At 39.4% G+C, this 23049-nt stretch overlaps 1 protein-coding gene across 3 annotated transcripts in view; it reads right to left on the reverse strand.

Moving 5' to 3' along the window:
- LOC126648535 (complement C4-like) overlaps window positions 1–23049 on the reverse strand; it is a 57963-nt gene that overhangs the window by 4478 nt on the left and 30436 nt on the right. For 2 of the 3 annotated variants that reach the window (XM_050331613.1, XM_050331612.1), the window contains 25 exons: window positions 22713–22839; window positions 22270–22341; window positions 21177–21377; window positions 20151–20262; window positions 19853–19923; window positions 18754–18893; window positions 17417–17629; window positions 15350–15401; window positions 14755–14835; window positions 13517–13720; window positions 11916–11991; window positions 11332–11488; window positions 9920–10015; window positions 9430–9598; window positions 8258–8424; window positions 7651–7809; window positions 7032–7091; window positions 6483–6576; window positions 5641–5806; window positions 4300–4387; window positions 3599–3673; window positions 2843–2951; window positions 1832–1921; window positions 1369–1461; window positions 514–597 (listed from right to left, as the gene is read on the reverse strand). In XM_050331613.1, the coding sequence (XP_050187570.1) occupies window positions 514–597; window positions 1369–1461; window positions 1832–1921; window positions 2843–2951; window positions 3599–3673; window positions 4300–4387; window positions 5641–5806; window positions 6483–6576; window positions 7032–7091; window positions 7651–7809; window positions 8258–8424; window positions 9430–9598; window positions 9920–10015; window positions 11332–11488; window positions 11916–11991; window positions 13517–13720; window positions 14755–14835; window positions 15350–15401; window positions 17417–17629; window positions 18754–18893; window positions 19853–19923; window positions 20151–20262; window positions 21177–21377; window positions 22270–22341; window positions 22713–22839 (2956 nt within the window). The remainder of the gene's footprint in view (window positions 1–513; window positions 598–1368; window positions 1462–1831; window positions 1922–2842; window positions 2952–3598; window positions 3674–4299; window positions 4388–5640; window positions 5807–6482; window positions 6577–7031; window positions 7092–7650; window positions 7810–8257; window positions 8425–9429; window positions 9599–9919; window positions 10016–11331; window positions 11489–11915; window positions 11992–13516; window positions 13721–14754; window positions 14836–15349; window positions 15402–17416; window positions 17630–18753; window positions 18894–19852; window positions 19924–20150; window positions 20263–21176; window positions 21378–22269; window positions 22342–22712; window positions 22840–23049) is intronic. The other variant, XM_050331614.1, reaches the window with a different exon arrangement.

Below are 23049 nucleotides of genomic sequence, written 5' to 3' on the forward strand. Positions count from 1 at the left end.
AATTAAGTAATAAGCACTTCAAATCTTAACCTACTATCAGAACAGAGGCCAGTGGATATGCTCTACACTAGAAAAAATATGGATCAGTAGTGATCTATAGGATCTGTAAAGTGAACTAGTTGATACAGAAGACCTCATATCCACACTAAGAATGTTTTTTGGAGGGTTTATCTTAGACTAACACTAGTTTGGAGCCATGGACTCAGTGCAGCTAGAGCATGTCTCCTAGTTTAGTTTCGTCTGAAAGGATGAAGCTCACTTGCTCTGGGATTGCACAGTGTGCAATCATGCACAATGTGAACTGGGAAAACTATCCCTGAGCCAAACTGAACAGTGAGGCAGCTACACCAAACCTTGCAATAAATCAGCCGTCTTGAAAGCCTAGTATAGAAGTGCATCTGACCCTACTTTCTGCACCGAAAGATGGTATCTGCATGGCTTATACTGGCTAACATTCAATCAACCTAGTTTTTCTACAGGTGAATGAAAGAAATCAAACATTTTGGTACTTACTGGCTTTAAGGATTCTGTGGATTTTGGCCTCATAGTAATCAAAAACATTCTTCTTTGTAATGTTGAGGATCTCCACCTCATATACTGCAACAGACACCAGATGGAAACATGAAATTGCATCCAAAGACTGAAAAATAGGTATGCTTTTACCAAATGTCTATATAGAGGCCAGTGTACCATCACTTCACAAATCATGGGAGTATGAAAGACAACAGGATAGCACTTAGTATGCTTTTAGAAGCTCAGGTATTAATCAAGACCTTCTAGGTTTGTATTTCTTTTTTGCATTTTTTTTCAAGGAAGATCCTCTATGATTATCTTTTCACTCTTTTTCCTGTCCTACTGTTAACATCTAACTTACCAAACCTGTTCAACCAGTTTTCCTTCAGTAACTCTTCCAATTTTCCATCCAAAGAAGAGGTCAGAAAGGCAAATTAACAAAGGAGAAAATATTTATCTATCTCTGCAGAAGGAGTTGCTGAGCTATGGCATGCTATGTAAAGCCTATTCATTATCTACATTCTCTAACATGAGGGATGCAGGGGAAGGTGGTATTCACACCATGGTTTTTCTAAACCCTGTAACATAATGTTGTCCATCCTTCCTTCCCCCAGCATCCCCTGCATATTTCCAAGGCCTTTACTCTCCATTTCACCCCTCTGATGGCTACAATAGCACATGCTTTCTTTTCATTTCCTTAGCCACTAGGCCACATACAGAAATCCTACTCAATTCAGGAGAGGTCTGGGCATTAAAAAACAAAACAAAACAAAACAAAACAAAAACCAAACAAATTTATCCTTATGAAAAAGAACTATGTTTAAACTAAGTTGACAGTTGTCTGTCATGCCTTACCATAATCTGCAGTAGGTTGGTAGCAGACAAAATTAAAGCGTGTAGTTTGTGTTACAGCTTTACTGAAAGTTGATCTTTGTCTTGGGCAGGGACCTGGAGTGAAGAAAATAAGTGATATGGCTATCTCTGTAGACATGGACATGTAGATAGATATAATTTACCCATACGCATTCACACAACAATATAACAGAGAATAAAATGGCAGAACAACTTTCTTAGAGGTGTGATAGAGGGTTTTTACATATGCATGCACATATATATATATATATATATATAAATATTGCATTCAGCTATCAAAAGATCAATTTCAGTTTGATACCAAATATACTAGTTCTAGCACTGCGTCCTGTATTATGCATTAGGATAATTGCAATCATCCTTTTCTAGACTTAACAATTCCCATGTTAATGGTTCCTACAATTATCTATCTCCGTTTAGACCCACCTACGTAGTCATTCCTTACCTTCTGCGCACTGGCAAACATTGGCACGGCACACCTTTGAAAGCATGGCACTGTGCTTGGGAGCACTGTAGAATACACTGCATTTTCTGTCTGTGGAGAAGAAACACAACAGCTTCTCTCAGAGCTCAGGTGGAAAAGCCTATACAGTAGGGTCTACATCTGCAGCCCAACTTTTCTCCCTGGTCCAGGGAAAGGAGAGCATGAAGGGATAGAATGCACATCAGCAGTCCACAAAGACCTATAGCTTAGGCACCTAGAGTACAGGAATCACCTTGCCTTTCAGCTAGGCAACAGTTTGTGGGTTTTTTTTGTTCAGTTTGGGTAAATTTTGTTTGGGCATTTTTTTTTTAAGTTGCATTCTTCCCTCCCTCCCTGCCCCCCTCCTCTTTTTATTGTTCCCTTTGAAAAACATTCATCTTAAAAACCACGAGATCATAGAACTACAGCGAGCACTGCACTGTTTCAGAAGATAGGATCACCAGTCATTATTGGTTTAAAGTCAGTGTAAACTGTCTTGGACCCCTCAGTTTAGACAAAGTCTACTTTCACCTAATTTTCAAATATTGTTTGCATAACTCTGGCAAATGGGGATGATTTGCATTTAACCTTCTTTGAATGTGGAACAAGACAGACTTCCCCAGCAAGCACAGTACATGAATCAGACCTCTAAGGTTGCTCATCTTAGACAGCCTAACTGAAAACAAAATGTGAGTGAAACATGCTTAAAATCACCAGAAGAAACAGAAACTCAGGAAGTCTGATTTAAAAATCCGTAAGTGTAAAAGTTCTTTTTTCATTCCATTCACAATACTGGATCTTCCTGAGAAGATCTCTATTTAGATAATTTTAAACCATGGTAGTGCAAGACAGTATGCAAAGCAGGTTATTTTATCCCTAGGTAAAATTATGTAGTTTCACACGCTGTATCAAAATCACTTTTATATAGACTGGAGCGGTTTTTTTGAGGGTCTCTCTTTCAAGTAGCTATGCAGTATTCTTCTATACCCTTACCAGGATTGTAAAAATCATAAAGGATGGCATTTGCTGGCTGAACCAAGCCCATGGGATTGATTTGCTTTGCCCCAAATGATATACAATCTGGGTCTGGTCCACTTGTGAGCTGGAGGAAAAAGGAACAATAGTTTTGATGAGAAAACTAACTCTCTCTCCTGAGTCAATTCCTTATTCATTTGCACCTGTGCTAGTTGTTGAACACCTTTTTCTGATGGCATAGGTGAGTTAATACTGGTATCTGTACCGTCAACTTGAAGAGGACTTTTCCTTCCATGATTTTACTGGGAGATTTTGTGCATGAGCTAAGACTGATAAAAATAGTTTTGTAAGATGTGTACAGGTCTTCTATGCCTGCAATTGTCTGACCTGGACTCACACCATTGGTACTTTGGGAATACTTCTCAGCTTTTGTCTAAAGCCACCTTGCACAGGACTAATGGGTGTTAAATAGGTTGCCTTGTGCCAGTGACCACCAGTATATATACTTTCTTTAGTAAACTGCTAAGGTCAGAGACAGATTTTGACATATGTTAAATGAACACATTATCTAGGACAATCATAGTAATAATAACATTTACATTTTTTTCATTTTTCTATTACCTAACATTAAAAAAATAAAGGCATTCAACAATAATATAGAACAAAAATTACAGAAAAGTAATGGAGTGTGAAAAATATAATCATTAGCTTTAAAAAAAAATCTGTAAGCTATCTGAGATGCCAGGGATTATAAAATCATTGGGTTTGCTTTACCTCACCAAAGTAGAGCAAAACCTTTCCTCCCTTGTACTCATAGTGCTGAATGTACTGGTCTGAAGCTGTGACCAACTGCAGGAAAACAAAGAAACAAACAAATCAGAACAAAACCCTGGCAGAACAGGAATACTACACCCTCTATATACTGGTGTGCTTTGTTCAGCTGTTTACTTTATTCTGTCCTCTTACTTCCTCCCTAAAGGAGACAGTCCCAGAGAGCATGAAACTGGGCAAACCTCCCTCAATAAACCAGGTCCCAGAATTCAAAACTCTGTAGCCACAGTTTTATAGAGCTGTGTCCCCCCATCTCCCTGTCACCGTGCTCTGCCATCAACCATCTCTAAAAGATGTACTTGCCTTTCCTCCTGCAAGCACAGGGTGCACTGTCCTGGCGTGTCGCAGGACAACAGTGCCAGTGGGGACAGTAACCTGTGTTAAGGACAGGCACGTATTTAAGTGCCCTGCTGAGCTTTGCCCTAATTTCTCTTACAAGGGACTAAGAAGGCTGAACTCTGTTCACCACAAGCTTTGCATTTGTTGTATGTATTCAGCAAATATTTTATCAGAATAGGAATAATGAAAATCTGCCTATTCAAAATCTGTTTTCCCTTGTTTATCCTGTGGACTTGTGAAAGATTTTGAAAGACAAATTTTCTAAAAAACCTATAAAAGATTGCACAGAAAAGTGTGGTTTTAACCTGTTCAAGATCCTTTGTGTCAGGCTCCAAGCCACTCAGCAGAGTGAGATCAACCAGGGACATCTTTGGTGCTTTGGAACCTGTGGACCTTTATAAGGGAGACAGTCAGCAGTGAACATCTGCACTGAACAGCCAGCTTGCTTTGAAGACTTTGGCTCTTCAGGCTTGCTAATGGTGAAACAAAACATTCTGCTCCATTTAACTTTCCTAAGTGGATTTTAATTTGAAAATTAGCTGCCTATTTCATTAGGAGTCATGAGGCAAAATTAGTCATCTCAATTAGTCAAATGGCCATTCAAAACCCATGTTTGTTGACTGAGCTTCTCATATAGGCTTTCTGAACCTCAGGACTTTTTATTTTGGCACCCTCCTTTTCCCATAAGGGATGTACCACAGTGTAGGGAAGAATGGTGAAGTAGTTTGTGCCTTCAGTTTTTCTCCCTTGTCTTAACTACAACAAAGGGAGCTTTGTATTATTGTTTAAGCTTCACCCTAACACTCAACAGTGTGCTGTGGAACAGTGGGGCTCGTAGTTGATAAATGTTACATAGTAATTAAAGGGGGAAATAATTCTTTGGCCAGTACACATTTCACTGAATATATGATTAATGAGAGGGAGTGAAACTTGGGAATTAGGGTGACTTCAGTCCTCCACTGCCATTGTTCATGCCATTGTCTGAGAGGAAGAATAAAGACAAGGCTTTGCCAAAACTCAATGGAAAAATGAAATTCTACTGAGGAGTTAAACCTGCTTCTGCCACCTTGGACTTCTCTAGAAGGGGAATTCAGAAAAGCCACCACTTTGTGTTTCTGAGACCCATGCCAGACCATGAGCAAGAGCAAAGACAGGTATTTCAGAGTTATTCTGCATGGAAGGATTTCTTTCTTACTACCTCTGCCCTTGCCAACTTCTTGATTGTCACAACAGGATATCCTACCTTCCTCCCCTGCTTTTTCAGATAGCAGTAGACATATTTTCTTTTTTATAAGGCCAGAGTCTGACCATGAAAGAAGTAACAGCATCTTTCCAGAAACTCTTAAATGTGTTACTACTGTATTCCAGTTGTATTTACTTTATTTAATAAATGACTTCTTTCAAATTATTAACCTGACAGGTGCTTTACAGTCTCCCCAGAGTATGATGGGGCAGAATCTGAAGTAGACATCTGTAAACCTCATAATCGTGTGGAAATCTTTTCTCCTACCATGGGAGAGAGGACACAGACTCACAATATATTCAGACTCACAGGAGATCACCATGTTGGATGCTGAGCTTGTGGATATGAAGAGGGTGACCAAGGAGAATTACAAACAAATGAAGAGCTGATCTTGCAGACATACCTGACACAGACTTTGTACCGCAGTGATTCTGCTTTACTGGGAGTGATCACATCCCTTTTCCTTCTGCTGCGGATATCAAACAACTCTATGCTAGAAAGGCCCTCAAATGTGCTGTTTTCTGCAGCAATCAAGTCCTCATCATCATTTTCATCAGAGTATTCAGCTGCTGTTGGTGAGAGATATGATCAGTCATGCATAAATTTGCCTGAGGACCTGGTAAGTTGGCTCCTTTTGGGTATAATGATAAATATCAATTGGAAGTCATGCCATCACTGTGGGTTTTATAGAAGTTTGCTGTACACCATCTCAGTATTTCCAATTAATTCAGATTTAGAATTTTAGGGATAACTATAGTTAGAATAACCCACAAATCTAGCTGAATTAGTTTAGGCTATGCATAAATTTGTAGACAAAGGCAGAGATGATGATGAATATATACTTCATGGGATGGAAAACACATTATTGCTCATATGAAAAACCTATGACAGATCTGCCTCGAAGAGTTTTAAGGCCACATGGTAGGTCCCTTATTAGCCAGGGAACTGAGCTGAGCTTTACCTTCTGCGAAGGGAGTTCACCTCCTGTTCTTCAAGAAGAGTTTCTAACAGTACTTGTGTAATTGTTAAGTACCTGCTGCACCTAGAGTCACTCTGATAGCTGTTATATTATTTAAAAATAATAACAAACTAAATGAAACAATAGCTAGGGAGAATTCAGGGCCTTCTATCTTTCCTTGTTCATTTATTTGTTCCCACTTTCTGTGGCTGGAAAGCTATGAATTAGCATTAGCAGCTGTCCCAATGTGTCACCTTTGAGAGCCAATCACTGCCCTTTTCACTCACCAGAGTACTTAATGCTCCCTTCCATTTCCACTGTCAAAATCAAATCATTGCAGGTATTGTTCTTCAGCTCAGAAGACCAGTACATCTTCAATATCTAAGATGAAGACACAAACAGCAAGCCACTAAAAATATCATTTAAATGATGAGGGATTTACTCATCCAGGACTTGAACAAATGTTGATGGGACATGGAAGTGTGGAGAGAAAGACCAGTCTCCCAGAGACTCAGAATGGTCACAGAGGGCTGTCATGGGTATAAGCAGGTGCAATTCACAAATGGTGTGGGACCCCTTTGAGTTAATTCTCCATTCCCAACCATAAAGTTTCTCAAACTCCAGCTGCCTCTACCAGCATTGACATTTCCTAGATTTAATAAACTTGAAGACAGGAAAAATTGACTGCCCATATGGGCAGGCTTTAGGGCATGAATTTTAGAAATTTGGAGGTAGGAAAGTAAGGTTTAGGTCATGGCAAGTAATTTTTCACTCAGTTTTCAGGAAGGGATTAAAAGAAGTCCAATAAGACTCTGGATTTTGAATTTGCAACTTACACTCATTGTCCCATTTCCTCTGCCATGTACAGATACTTCAAGTTTTCTCCCAAGTTCAAACTGCAAACCAAAGGGGAAAAAAATACTTAGTCTGTGCTCAGCATTTGATCTGTTTTTCCTGTCGTCTTGCTGTTGCCACTCCAAAATGGGGTAGGGAAAACTTTTAGCTATGGAGTTATAAGACCTCAAGTCTCATAAGATTTTAAATGGGCTGAGTTGGTGCATCTTATTCTGCTGTTTAGGGCCCAATAGACATATTTCATCAACTTCACTCTCCCCTCTGTAGCCTGTATTTGATATTTTCACAGTTCCCAGCACGGTGAAAATCAAAATATTCTCCTTCTTGCTCATTGCCTAACAAGACCTGGTCTCCTGGCTGCTCTTCACTGCTGGGAGAGATTCACATCACCAAAGACCTTGAAGAGGTCAGAAGAAAGCACCTCTAAAGTGTTCTGCTAAGCACCTGTTGTTTTTTTCTTCTTTAAAAAGATTCTGGTTATTTACAGAATAAATTATTTAAAGGTATTATAAGCCAACTTAACATGAGAAAACCCAGGCCAGATGACAGAGTTTCTCCCATTTGAGGAAAAAAAGTTTGAAACAATGGATTGTTGTGTACCTCTATCTGCTTCTGAAACTCTTCATCAGTATCAGTCAGAACAATGCTGTAGTCATTTTGTCTTCCAGGTGTTTCCAGTCTGACAGTCAGGTCAGTGGAAATAGTGTTCAATGTCCGTATGCTGTATGCTGACAGAGCTTCTAAGGCCACCACTGTGTCCTAGGTGAGAAAGAAGTGCAAAAAAACTAATAATTATGCCACATTGTTTCAACAACTCGTAGGATGACATTATCAGTCACCTTGGACTACTCAATTTTATGCTTTTTGCTGCTCTGAAGTTCTCCTGTATCTGTCTGTTCCTATCTGAACAGACTATTAATCCTATTTCCGAGCTTTTCTTTTCAGCACTGAAATTGTAAAACCACTGGAGTTCTGACCTTAGATTATCATAAGTCTTCATGAAGACAAAGAATCTTCTTTGCTAGCTTTTAACCATTTTATTTTGATTCATTGTTTATTAATGAGCCAAATTCTTTAATGCTTTGTGCACCAAAGAAGTTGAGGATTAACTGTTACCATGCTTTCAAATCTAAATGAAAAAGCCTGTCTGAGGCTTCTGTTTTCTCCCCCTCCCCCTTGAACTCCCCCTGAACTGGTGGTCAGGCACCTGTGTAGAGCAGTACCCTCCACCGTAGTTTCTTCTTTCTGTCAGCCACGTAGCAATAGGCCTTGTGTACTCCATGTCTTCCAGGAGCAACGTTTGAAGCAGTGCATAGGCTGTGGTTTCCACCGAGACTGCATCGTTCCCATTTCCCCAGTAACGCTGCTGCTTTGCTGCAAGAATAATTCAGTCTTGAATCCCCTTCCTAAGGGCATTTGCCAAAAATCACCGTTGTTCTACACAGTGGATATTTCGTGTCATAGCACTGAGGGACCACAAGACACAGATGGTGTTTTGAGAACTACAGATTCATTGAGAAGAAAAGTTAACAGAAAAGGAAACCTGTAACTTTCAATTTTTCAATCATCACAGTTTAATGATCCCAGTGTACCGAGATGTCTGTCTGATGGAGTGGTAGCATTATGTCTGGTGGTCCCTGAGAGATAATAGTATTAATTATGCCCATAAATCCAGCCTTGAATAAGGACAACCATATTCCCTATACTTAAACTATGGCTATTAAACCATAATGTACTGCAAGAGATTTAGCAAATGTATTGGAAGAAAATAATAGGATGGCAGTGCAGCCACACAGCCAACTAACCCAGCAGTCACCACAGTCACACACTGGAGGAGTAAGAGATGACATTCACGTGGAGCTGTAACAAAGCACTCCAAACAAGTGGGAGGCTTTGAAAGCAGGTGGGCTGGAAGAGACACCTTGCCTCTTGATCAGAAATCCAGTCTGGGGTATTTCTATGTGTAGCTATTTTCTCATTTGAATTTTCTTCTTTCTCATTGGGCCTTCTTCCTCATTGGGCTTGGACTTTCTTTTCTCTTTTGCTCCGAGAGGAGCAGAAAATGTAAACAAATATTTACCATGGTATTGTCCAAGTTCCAATATCAGAGAAGATCATGATCCAAACTTCATAATGGTGTCACTTCATGTGTCACTTTTAGTGATATTAATTATTCATATTACATATTAAAATATAAACATTGACGTATTAATTTATGTAATTTAAATAATTAAATATATTACACATATGCATACATGTCTCTATAAAATGAAATGTTCCTTGTTTACTTGAATATGTTTTGTTCATTTAAGTGTTCTCAGCGTGTTTCAATTAGGAAAAGTGCTTTCTAAAGGAATTTTTAGGGATGGTTACCAGTACCTGCATCAAAAACAGAACAGTCCCTTAATTTTTCTGTCACAAACTGGGCATCTTCACTATCAGACTGCACAAGTGTCAGAGCATAAGCGGTGATAACTGTAGAATAGCAGTCAGCATTTCTCGAAAGTTGATTTTTCATGTAATCCACTGCTCTTCTTATCCTCTGTACCTGTGAAAACAGAATGGATCCATTTGAAAAGATCACTGAGATCTACTAAGTCTTACTTCTGGCAAGAGTACCAGGAATTTAGAATGCTTCACTGTAGCAATTTTTGAGACAATTGTAATAATTTTTGCTTAGTGATCAAAGCCATTGATGATGGACTGTGTAGCTCAAAGCACCTTATTGTACATTAGGCCATGGAATCTTTTCCTATACACCACAGATGTAAACAGATTTTGAACTCCTGATTTGCAGCACTGTAAGAGATGGAAGGGTGGATATGCCATTGTGCAATGGCCATCAGACTTAAAGAGTCACACTTCCTACCACATCAGGTAACTTGTAAACCCGGAGAGTCTGTTGCAATGCTACAGTTACAAAGGCTGTCATAGCCAAATCCTCTTCTGCTAACTTAATGCCACCCTGCAAGACAAAACGTTAAAAAGAAGAGTTAAATGTACATGCTTATGATTAAATTTAGAAAATCACTTTTCATGAAGTCAAGGATATTCTTGGCAAACCACCTGACCACGTACCATGTAGCTTTAGCCTTTAATTTTTCTCGATGTGTCCATCTAAAGTATACCTTCTATGGTGGTAGCTAGTTTGCATTAAACAGTGTCAGAAACTAGGAACCCACCATATCCTTCAGCTGATAATCAAATATTTAATTATTTAACTTTTAGTTTAAAATCTGTAATTTCTCATTGAAATATTCATGGCTTCAATTTTCAAGCACTAGTGGGGTAGGTTTTTTTCTTTTCATTTCTCTGGTACTTTCTATACACTTACTTGCACACAGAACTTTTTCCCTATAAAGGTATTTATACACCAATACTAGATCATTTCTTATCCCTCTTCTTGATAAACACAGTCCCCTCATTAGCTTTTTTTCCCCCTGAAAGCTCTTGAAGTATATGAAAAATAGAAGATAACTATCTCAGCATGAAAATGGGTCAGAAAAAAATCAAAAGCTTTTGGTCAGTTTTTGGTCTTGGTTTTTTTCCCCCAACAGTGTTACATCAACTGTAAAAAGCCTCACTAGTTATGTGACACAGATAATTAATAATATTAATACATGGGGGGTTTTTTTATATGGTCACTACAAAGGTAATTGCATTTTCAATGAGTTTTGGAAGATGTACATTATTTTCATAATGTAGATCCGTGGACTGTATAAGAATTTTGTGTTTCTGGACAGTTTTAGGTGATGTGTAGACTAAGATATGCAAGTGGAAATTCTGCTTAAGTATTAATATTTTCTTTTTTTCACCATGGGAGTGGTGAAATCCTGAAGCATGTTACCCAGAGAGACTGGGAGGTACTCAAGACCCAACTGGACATTGCCCTGTACAATCTAATCTAACTAGACCTATTCTGAGCTGGGTTTGGACTAAATGACCTCTGGATGTCCCTTCAAAATTAAATTATGATTCTATGGCTCTGCTGCCTTTGGTAAGAAAAGGCTTACATTTTTACCAAACGTATGGACCTCACAATTAATTTTCCAAGTGCTCTATAGGCAGGGTTGCAAAAATTATCTAAGGTTGGATGAAAAGGTAAAGGTGGTGAAGTGCTAACTATGCATCTGACAAAATAGACCTTTTAACAAATTAATTTTACATTACATATTTATTTTGTTTAGATACATCTCTTGTTACTCAACAAATCACAATATTCCTTTCAATCCCTAATAGCCCTAAATGAGTAGCAGATTCTTCTAAATATGGATTACCTACCTGCATCGACCTGTCCAACACGGGGTGATGGTCATGGAATGAACCATCTGCCTGCTGTTGATTAATCAAGTAGGAAACCGAGTCGAGTATGTGATTGTCTTGGACACTAATGTATTCTCTGCACCTTGTGAGTACTTTAACAATGAATGCAGTTAACCTGCACAAAAGAAAATTTTCCAAACTTATGCTGATGTATATTTACAAAAGACTATATCAACAGAAAAATAAACATACTAATTTTCTACACAGGCTCATATTCAATGCAGTCCACTCACTGGAACCTAGTGAGTTATTACTCAACATCAGAATGAACATTTCTACTCTGTGGCAAATGCAAAATAATCAGTGGCTCAGAATAAATCTCCTTCATCAAGGACTGAACACGCTTAGAGGCTTTTGTGGCTGACTATTCATGACAGAAGTATACGGGCAACACCATGTCCTCCAGACTTTGAAAATCCACCCCCCCTCCCACTCCAGAAAAGCTTCTGGTGCATCAAAAGGTAATAGAGGTAACATGGAAAAAACTCAACCAGATAAAGAAACAAAACCAAAAATAAAACCGCAGGAAAAAAATCACTTACCATACACTACTGGGGATTTGTTTAAATGCTCCATAGGAGCCATCCACCTTCTGGAACTCAAGCAGTCTAGTATAACCTGCATGAACAGGAGAGAACATAACTTTTCAGAGAATACCCATATTTATTGGGCATTTTCCTACATTACTTGTATTAGCATGAACATGTTCTGCATTGACTGGTGGAAGAGTTCATGGAGCTGCTCACTGGTGCATTAAGGAGGAAATGACTGGGTCAGCAAACTTTGACACAGAAAAAGCACTTAGCTTAAAAGATACTCTGTCTTGTTCAGCTTAATTGAGCCATGAGAATAACCTGAAAACTGCAGATACCTACGGTTACAAAGCATTTTCTGTGTAGTGAATCTTGGGAAACTTATTTCCTCTTATTGACAACTTTTCAAGCTATTGACTTTATAGCACATTGAAACAAAAAGTATACAAAACATCATCTATTTGGTTATACACCTCTAATCTTGACCAGTATTATCCTGACAAAGTCTGTATCGTAGTTACACAACTCATTTTCTACACTAATGAACTTCAATAAGAATCAATAAAAGCATAATATAGGGACTAAATGACCCTGATAATACCAAATACTCATTAGCAGGATCTCATGTCACTTTAGGCAGTCTTAGAAATAAATAGGCCTCCATGCAGCAACTGCTAGCATGTCTTTAATCTCTATTTATATCCTTATTTATCACTGATTAAATGTGTGCCACGTCTGAATATCATGAAGACAGGCACGTTATATTACTTTATGCCACAAGCATATCACTACAGTTAGAAAGATCAGCTGTACCTGCTGGGCACTGGTAACTCTCAGGCTCTATGTTAGTGCCTGAGAGTTAGTGAACCAGAACACTTCCACATACTGTGGTCCTGGCTTTGTCATTTAATACTATCTTTGGATCACATCTTGGAGTGGACTCTTCAAGAAGCAGACTTACAGGTGTCCTCTCCCCAAGGAAACTCCCTCCCTGGGTTGGTCCAAGGTTGCTGAAGTCATTCTAGCTTATGTAATGATGAGTGCAGAAGTGTGGAAGGGAAAGTGTCAGTATTGTGATTAGCATTGGGAATTTCCTTTGTGATACTTCTTTTGACAGGCGTGGACAAAGATGTTTACATCCCAGCTGGGCATACTAAGCACTGTCTGTGAGTTGTGGGGAGAAATAAGTCTTTTTAGGACATGATTCATCTTTATCCATTTTAAACATCTACATTAGGAGGAAATGAAGAACTGGCCTTTGCTATCCATTTACTCTGAAAAGACTTCACACTGATCAGCTCAGATTTTACTTTCTACTTCTAAATTGGGCAAGATAGAGGGTGGATGGTGAACATCAATACCGTCCACTGTCAGATGTTGGCAAACAGTCTCCAAAGTCCTCCTCACAGGTTCTGTTTCTCATGTCTGTTTGCAGATTGTCAGAGGCATTTCTTTGTGGCTGTGACGTTGGTCTCTCCTTCACCAAATAACAACAATTAGAGTGCAGTGCAAAAGGATAACAAAGATCCTGTTCTTTGGGCTCTGGTTTGTTTTTTGGTTGTGTGTGGGGTTTTGTTGTTGTTTTTTGTTTATTTATTTTTTCTGCATACCTTGTTCAATCATACTAATGGCTTCCTGCTTCCGTTCAGGATTAAAGTTCACCCACTGCTCACTGGCATCCAAGTACTCAATAGCGTAGACTGCAGGGGCCATTGTGACCATTGTTTGCTCTGCACAGCCTGTGGGCACTTGAATAAGTTTCTCAACTCCGGTGAGACTAAGACAATTTTCAACTGACTCGTCCATAACATTCCCTGTTGTAAAAAACACAAGCCATAGTACATACCATACTTAAAACTGGGTGATGATGATGATGATAATTACTAAAGGTTGACATTCCAGCATGGCCCGATACTCCTCACCATTAAACACTGTTTTTAGTTACCTAAGACTTTGTAAAGCTGAAGAAGAGGAAGGATGAGGTGCCAGACCCTGGGAAAGCTGGAGAAAGGAGGCTGGCACAAGGAAGGAGCACGAAAGAGTCCCGAGGCCACTGGAGGAAGGGAAGCAAGGAAAGGGGGAAAGAGTGGTCCATGGGGTTTGGGTTGGAAAGTTCTTGTCAAACCACACATGACCCTCCCACAGAGGGGAAGAAAGATTGTACATTAATCATGCCAAACATTTTGCGCATTTTTTTCTTCTCTGCAATTTTATCATCTGATGAATTCAAACATTGCTGTATTTTAGCATAGGGATTTGAAAAGGAAGCCAATATCCTTTATGTCACAAATGCATTATTTTGCATTTTTTGGGGAAAAAAAGTATTTACCCCTAGTAAAATTACTTGCTAATAGATGTTTTTAAAATACATATGTATGAGTATATATATGTGTGTATACAGTTATTGGATTAAATGACTATATGATTATACATATCTTCTCTTTAGAAAAAGAGAACTTTCCAGAACTTATACATCAGAGTCCGGCATCCTTATTTCTAAAAGCTAAAGCAGGTTTCTACAAACCTAAATGCGGCGTGGGTTTATTAGAAAAGCTGAATCCCTTCACCTCTGGCCTTCCCATAATTTTAGTGTGAGCACACTGAGAAGGAATGGATCATATAAAGCTATTACATCCATTTCAAGTAAGAAGGAGCAATTCGAAAGAGGAAAAGGTACTGGACCAACCCTGGGGGTGTTCTGTTGTATGACCTGGTCATGTAGCACAGATAATTTGAGTCATAACAGAAAAACTAGGAGGGAATGGAGATCTGACATGCAGGAATAAGCAGCACAAAGGGGCCTGTCCCTTGACACCTTTAGAAGTTGTTGACAAAAAATTACATTTACCTTTCAGGCTAACAAACACATGACTATCAGAACCTGGTACCATATCAGATGGTCTGTTCAGGTCCAGTGTATGGGATTTTACTGTAAATAAATAATAAATAGAGATCTACATCCAGACTTTTTAAACATAAAAAACATACAGTGCAATTTTAGAACATACTTTTCCTTAAGCATTTCGCAGCTGAAAGCAATTATGACAGAAATGTTATCTTAAACATTAAATGAAATTTTATGGAAAGAAGTATTTTTAAAATTTATTTAATTTCGAAACTTTACCAATATTTTAGGCTTGAAAATAACCCTACTTTTTAATATGTTTAGGACCCATTAGTCAATGAAATAGAGGCTTATTTAATATTTAAAGAATGTTACTTTGAAACACAAAAGTAAAATAAATCAATTCTAAAAATTCAGAATTTAATGACTTTTCTTTCCTGAGTCTTTTGCTAGGTATCAGCTGAATTTATTTGTGACAAATTCTGGTTAACAAAAGCAATGTCTGTATGTTAAGAAGTATTTCACTGCACCCATCATTCACCCACTCCCTCTTTCTACTCCAAATCTCATCTGTATTGAACTCTTTTCTGTAACTTACAGCCACTGTTAATGCAAATAGTCTCCTCTTCTCTCTGTAAAACACCTTCTGCCTGCACAGTTGAGGAAAGAAAAAGTCAAAACATTTACAAGCATTCACACTTGAAATTAAGTTGCACAAAACCCATGAGCTCCATCCTGGCATAAGAGCAGCAGGTGGCACAAATAAGTGATTTTGATGTAAGATTTCTCTCCAGGTAAAACTCAAGCTTCAAATCAGAATTTCAGTCTCCCAGTTGAAATACTAATAAACTCTACTGACTTTTTGAGTTACTATTGAAATATTTCCCTGGATGAAATTCCCTTAACCAAAACTAACCACAAAAAATTAAACTTCAAAGTTTATTCTCAACCTTGAGAGCCATGCAAGACAAGTTCAATGAGGGACTCACATTTATAAATCTGGAAAATAAAATAAAATAAAAATTTTATAAAATATGAAATCCACAAAGTTCTGAGTACATCTTGTTGATAAGATTTAAACTTTTTTCCTTCTGACTTCCACAAATCCTTCTTCCTACAGTTTCAGTCTTAATAAAACTATTTTTACATTTGCTTTTAATGTTTTAGTGTAGCATTGAACTCTGAGAGTGTGTCTATCTCCAAAAAAGTTATGATCTGTAACAACAGCAGGTTCTCAACATCCTATGCCTTATCCTTAGTTACAATGGTACAAGGATTCGTATTTTGCACTTTTTTGTGTGGATGGAAAATAGCCCTCAGTGGGTGACTTGGGTGCTGTAACAAGTCTGTGTTAGATCTTGAAAAGTCATCTTTTCTAGAAGGTTCCTCCTTTTTGTGATTTTGAAAGAGAGTTATTTAATAATCTATACATCATGGGGGGTTTTTGCCTATATGCAGTCATTAAAACTGAAGATTCTTTAACCAGAGGAAATAAAACAGGATTTAAATTTATTACTAGCAGAGAGTATCTTCTTCTCAAAATATTGATACATGGATATCTTCAATCTTCGCTTCATAAGGGAAAAAGAATTTTCATATAGAATCACACAATATGCTGAGTTGGAAGGGACCCATAAGGATCATCGAGTCCAACCCTTAGCCTTTGCACAGAACCATCCCAAAGAGTCACAGCATGTGCCTGAGATATTGTCCAAATGCTTCTTGAGCTCTGTCAGGTTTGGTGCTGTGACCACTTCCCTGGGGAGCCTGTTCCAGTGCCCAACCACCCCCTGGGTGAAGAAACTTTATTTTAATATCCAACCTAAACCCCCACTGGCATTTCAGACCATTCCCTCAGGTCCTGTCACTGGCCACCACAGAGAAGAGATCAGTGCCTGCCCATCCTCTTCCCCTCATGAGGAAGTTGTAACTGCAATGAGGTCTCCCTTCAGTTTCCTCTTCCCCAGGTTGAACAGACCAAGTGCCCTCAGCCGCTTCTCAAACAGCTTCTCCTCCAGACCCTTCACCATCTCTGTTTCCCTCCTTTGGATACTCGCTCAAACCTGAATATCTTTTCTATATTTTGGTGCCCAAACCTGCACACAGTATTCAAGGTAAGGCCAAACTAGTGCAGAGCAGAGTGGGACAATCCCCTCCCTCAACTGGCTGGCGATGCTTTGCCTGATGTCCCACAGGGCACAGTTGGTCCTCCTGGCTGCCAGGGCACTGCTGACTCATATTCAACTTGCCATCAATCAGGATTCCCAGGTCCCTTTCCGTGGCACTGCTTTCCAGCATCTGGTTCCCCAGTCTGTACGTGCATCCAGGGCTGCTTTCATCTCATGCACATTGATGAAGCATGTGGAAGTCAAAGATTATGAGATGAGCACTGGCTGCATGAATAAGTTTTTGCTATGTCAGGGGTAGAAGGATGCCTCTTTGCCATAGAGGAAAAAACATTTCTGTATACATTGTACACATAGGGTTAAATTTCTTCCACATGCTATACCTCACTCCTTGCTGAAAAACAGGTTTCCTGAGATTGCTTCCAGTCTTACCTTTGAACCATTTCACTCCCTTCACAAAAGCTTCACGCACAGTGAACGTTATGTTTGGGGAGAAGAATATGTTTATGAAGCGCCTATCCTCAACTAGTTATACCTACCACGACATTGAGGTTCTTCCTAATGCTGTCACTATGCCCAGAAACCTTGTCAAAAGCAGTAATAGTAATTGGAATTTCTCCCACAGTCAGAGGGACAACTGAGAAGTAGGCTGGTGTGGCAGAGTTCCCCTTCGCCACCAGTGGCAGCTGCACAGCCCTCTCTCTTGCCTCTGCGGTGCACAGCTCCTTCACTGCATCCATCTTCACTGTTACCTGCGGGGACAAGGCAATGTCTGAGATCAGAGCATCACTGAACAGGAAAAAAACTCTAGCTCCACTATGTCTAGATAAGAATGGGAAATTGGAAACAGGTGAAACAGGAGACTAGCTTTTGCTTAAAAAGCAAAGAGCAATGAAGCCGTTTCGCAAGATAGTGTTTTTCACTTTGCTCTCCTGAGTTTACTGTTTTCCATGTATAAAACGGGAAAACCTTTTCATCAAGAACTGATTGATTGCTGGCACAGCTTGTCCAAAGGGTTTGTGGAGTCTCTTCCTTGGAGATATTCAACATCTGACTGGACAAGGCCATGAACAACCTGTTTTAACTGGACCTGCTCTGAGCAGCAGGTTGGACTAGAGACCTCCAGAGGTCCCTTAACAACCTAAGCTGTTCTATGACCCTTTAGTGTGTTAACATTCATCTATATTGACTGGGGCTGTGAATGTAAATTAGATAGTATTTCTCCATTACACTGAATTTACAATATAGTTTTGATCTATCCCTGAACCATGGGGAAGTAAGAAAGAAAATACATTTTTAATATGTCCCTCTACACCATCCAACACAGTTCACAAAATGCTGGACAAACAGCTGGCTGAGGGATAGGAAGAAATGAAAAAAAGAGCATCAGCCTTAGGCTGACAGAAGTCCTAAGCCCAGTGACAACTGTGGCTTTATGGAGAGCTGCATAGGAGTCACATGAAGAAAAAAGTGACTTTGCGCTGTATGCACAGAGTTTTGTGGCTAACATATTGGACTATGTGCTCATAATTTCCCTCTGTACCTTGAGCACCTTGTGAAATATCAGCAGCTGGGTATTGCCCAGATTACCAGGGAGCAAAAAAGTAACTGATTGCTTCAAAGAAGGGGAAGAAATCATACCCAAAGGCAAGCAATACAGCTGTGTAACATGGTAAATAAAATCTGTTTTATACAGTAAGTTTGATTAGCAAGTAGAACTGGATCCTGTCCTTAGGAAAACTTTCAAGATGGGAGTGTTATGTCTGGGCTGTAGGAGGGCACTGAAAGGTGGCCGGGTCATTTACATTAAATTGCTATATAACTACAGATTTAGTTAGCCAGGAATGTATGGTACAGCAGTTGTTGATAACACTACCTGGAGATCATTGGGCAGATAGTTGTAAACCACTGCTTTTATTTCTAGTTGTTCATGTCGTCTGACTGAGTACGGTAATCTCAGGGACACGAAGAAGTCTTTGAAAACTGCAAAGGTGTGGGGGTCAGCTACACAAAACCCTGCAATGAGAAAAAACACAAACAACCCATAAAAAATGAGTTGAGAATTACAACCTTAACAGCAGCTGATAAGAACTTAAATGTCTAGTCAAAACTCATTGCTTGAGCTCCCCTGAAGTCAAGAGCAGGAGAGGAAAACAGGCGTATTCAGAAAGCACTTCAATTCATCTGCACTAGAGACCCACCTCAGGGTAGATGGTTTGCCCTCTGGCATCACTGCCATGACTTTTGGATAGGTAAAACTTAGCAGGAGTGTTTGTAACTTTGGTGAGTGAAACACGGCCCAGTTTTCCTGTAAAGGCCACATTTAAAACACAATAACCTTTCCTTGCTTTCTGAAAATAAACTCCATGCCCATCACTGTACCCCTGGATGAGACACCCTTTCCAGTGAGGAGTGGTCAGTAACAGGCAGACCCTTTGTGCCTCCTGCATGGTCCTGGTCTACTTCTAGGAGTTCCCAGAGAGTAGCACAGAGGAACCTGGGCTCTCTGGTGTCTAGCCCTTGCTGGTCCTCTGCTTGTTTCCTGGTGCTCTTACTTGTCTTCCTAGAAACCACAGACTTTCATGCTTTGATATGGCCAGACCTTGGTCCCAGAATTATTCAAAGAAAAGTGGTGTTACTACCACTATCTTTCTTCTGGTTTCCTGGCCTGTGAAAGCTAAACCAAGGTGTTTTATAGAGAAAAAAGAATAAGAGACAGTTTTGATTGTGTTATCCATCCTCCCTCAGATCCCACTTTCACGTTGCCTTTATAACTATAAATCTAGCTCATAACTTCTAGTTGGGCTTTAATATGGCATAAAAGAGTGAAGGAAATATCACAATCAGAATACTTTGCATTTGTTCAGTACAGACTGTTTTACTCTGTCAACATTACATTGTGTCTCTCTTTTAAAAACTACACATTCTCTATTCATTCATACAAAGAAACCAAATAAAATACCCAATACTTATACCTTTTTCAGGAGATATGCTTATTGCCTGAACTTCCCAGGTAGTTATTGAGTCAGGAGCAAAGTTTTCTACACTAAGAAACACAAAATAAAATGTATTAGGAAAGATGTATAAAATGTAAACCTTGTCATTTGCTGAAGTTTGAGTATTTTAAGGGAAAAACATATTCCACTGGTTGTAGAGACAAAGTACTTGCAAATATTCTGAAGTCCTCTGCATCAGAAAACATGTAAAGCTGATATTTATATATACTTTACTGTAAAAATTTAGACATATTCACCTACTCAGGCAGTACACTACCTATGGTTTCCAGGGTTTTTCACTTCTTCAAAATGCCACCACCAGCTCTCAGGAAAATAACTGCGCAAGCTGACAGAGCTTTCGTCAAAGAATTCTTCATGGTCGCTGTATTCTGTAAAACAGGAGTGGGGTTTCTGTCTGGAAGCCTTTGGCTACTGACCTTATGTTGTCTTGCAGGGAGTCAGCTGGTCAGAGCATGAAAAAATACTCTGAATGAAAAGATTTCATCTGTGTTTCCTCTTCTACATTACAAAAATATGTTGAAAAAGGAGAAGCACTGACCAAATCTTGTCAATGAACAAAAGAAAATTCCTCTTTCCACGTTCAATAACTGTATGCTAGCAAATGAGAAATCAGTTCCCTTTAGTAATGCATAGCAAAAATGTTCCCACTATCCCATATTTGTGAAAGAGAATGAAAGGGTAAATCTGTGAGAAATGGTAGCGGAAATTACATTTAGAGAGGGGTCATTTTCTCTGCCAAGTAATTTTTTTTTGTTTGTTTGTTTTTTAACATGAGGCAAGATGTAACCTGTGTGGTCAGAAACAGACTTTGGTGAGTAGAAAGGGAGACAAAATTATTTCTGTCTAAAGTGGTCCCTTCTCATGACAAGGTGTCTGGGAGATCCTCATGTGTTACAACAGTATTGCCACTAATAAAACAGTCATGGATCTAAGACCACTTATAGCCCTGAACCCAGACCTCGCTGAGCCCACTTTGCTGCTCTGCTCTCTGTGGCCTTCCTGGGGTTTGGGCAGGGAAAAACAGCTCCTCCACAAGGCTGTTCTGGGCTAAAGTGATTCCTGTGTTTTCTCGCCCCAGGAAGTTATCCCATCCCACTCCCACCTTCCCAGTGTACGGGTGCGAAGATGCAATGCTGTGTGGGTGCTGCACTCTACTGTTGCCCACTGCAACCCTGATGTGAAAACTTCCTCCCCAGCCCCACAGCACTAAATGCCCCTTAACCCTCCCTTGCCACCATATGAAGTGTGAAAGAAGGAGCAGCTGTATGCCACTGCTCTTTACGTCGTGCCAAGCCCACTCTGTTCCTCCGCTTCGCCTCCTTCCTGAGGGCTGTGGCTTTCTCACAGCAGTCCTGGAATGCGTTCCTGCATTCGCGGGAGCCAGACACCCTTGTTAGTCTTTTTGCACAAGGAAACCTCATGGGATTTAATTTCATTCCATCTTGACAGCATTTTTGTAGTTCAGTGTTTTGGTATTTGCTGGCTGCAATACAATTAAAGCCCAGAATTAGTGCTGTGTAAGTAGCAACAAGTGTGAAGATGTTTATCATGCTTGTATCTGTCATTCTTTGCCATTAACATTAGTTTCTATTGCAACAGTCAAGCTTCAGCCAGGGACTTTTTCTCCATCCTAAAAGCAGTCCACAAACACAGGAGGAAAATACAGTCCCTATATCATCCTAGATATTCTATTCTAACCTTTCTCTTCACAGTCAGACTGTGAATTAAAAACACCTCCTTGGCAGGTTGAAATTAGACATCTTAGTAGAAATAGCCATGGAAGTGTTTTCCTTCTCAAATAAAGAGCCTGATTTCAAAAGTAAAGAAGATGATAGCCTCAAGCCGTCATGTCTTCCGGCAAGGAGATGTCAATTTGTGTAAAATTATTTTTTTTCTAATTTAGACCAAATGTTATACTAACTCTTCTCTTAATTGAAGCACAAAGTACTAAAATTAGCACAACTTTAAAGTAGAATATCAAGAAAAAAAATAGGAACTATGAAACGTTTTCTGGCCATACAAATAACTTTGAAAAGCCTCGAAGTCGTGACTGATTACAGGACATCTAGTAGAAGTACTTCACAGTTGAGAGATTGTGGAGAATTAGTTTCCATTTGCATTTTTTTTTTTTTGGTTTTGTTGGGATTTGTTTTTCAGGTTTCTTTTTTGTTTAGCTGTTTTGATGAATGATGCATCAGGTCACGCAGCATAGTATAAACACTTGTGCTAGGTTATGTCACTTAATGCAAGAACTGGGACTAAGAATATCTTGGTAACCTTTATTATGCCATCACTTTTTACCCCCCTAGATCCTTGCCAGATTCCTTTGCCTTCCCCTGCTAAGCCTTTCAGGCCACCCAGGTGAGCAGACATACCAATTCCTGACATTTTCTTCTGAAAATCCAAAGATCTCTTCTGCCTTCTGGTACCATGGAGGCATTTATATCCTGGGAAGGCAGAACAGAAGAGCTTGCCATGATAACAGGACAGGAACAGTCTGATCATTCACATTATTCATGAAGACCCATCTCAGGACCCATTTCATTCACAGAAGACCCACAGTTTATCAAGTTACCTTCCGGCCATGGTCAGCTGCTACCTGTCCCAGGTGAGGTGGTCACCAAAGGACCAGCAGCCATCATCTGGTCTATCTGAACTTCCAGCACCCAATGGAAGAACAGAAGAAGAAAAATCCAGAAGCAAAGGAGATTTTACAACATCACAATAAAATGTTTCTGGTTTTTCAGCAATCAGCCTTGCCAGATCTTATACAGTGGTCTTATACAAACATGTAAAGTAGAGGGCAGATTGCACTTACCTTCCCGAATGCTGGATTGAATTGTATCTGATAAAAAAGCCAGACCAACATCAGTAAAAACTTGAACACTATTCGAACCACCACCTGCAGAACATCCAAGATCATACGAATTCATAGCATTAAATACCTGCCAAACAAAATAGTACAGATGTACTATACATGCTTGTAAAAGGTTTATATATATATATATATATTAGAAACATTCTTGTAGCCTTTGATTCACAGAAGCAAGACAAACTGGAGGTACAAGCTGCATTTGGAAACTGAGATTAGAGTTGAGGGATGTTTTAGTTAGGAAGTGATTTCAACCAATGCTTTTTTAATTTACAAACTTGTC

The sequence above is a fragment of the Myiozetetes cayanensis genome, unplaced genomic scaffold (assembly GCF_022539395.1).
Source record: "Myiozetetes cayanensis isolate MyiCay16 unplaced genomic scaffold, myiCay2020 scf5-8, whole genome shotgun sequence".
NCBI lineage: Eukaryota > Metazoa > Chordata > Aves > Passeriformes > Tyrannidae > Myiozetetes > Myiozetetes cayanensis.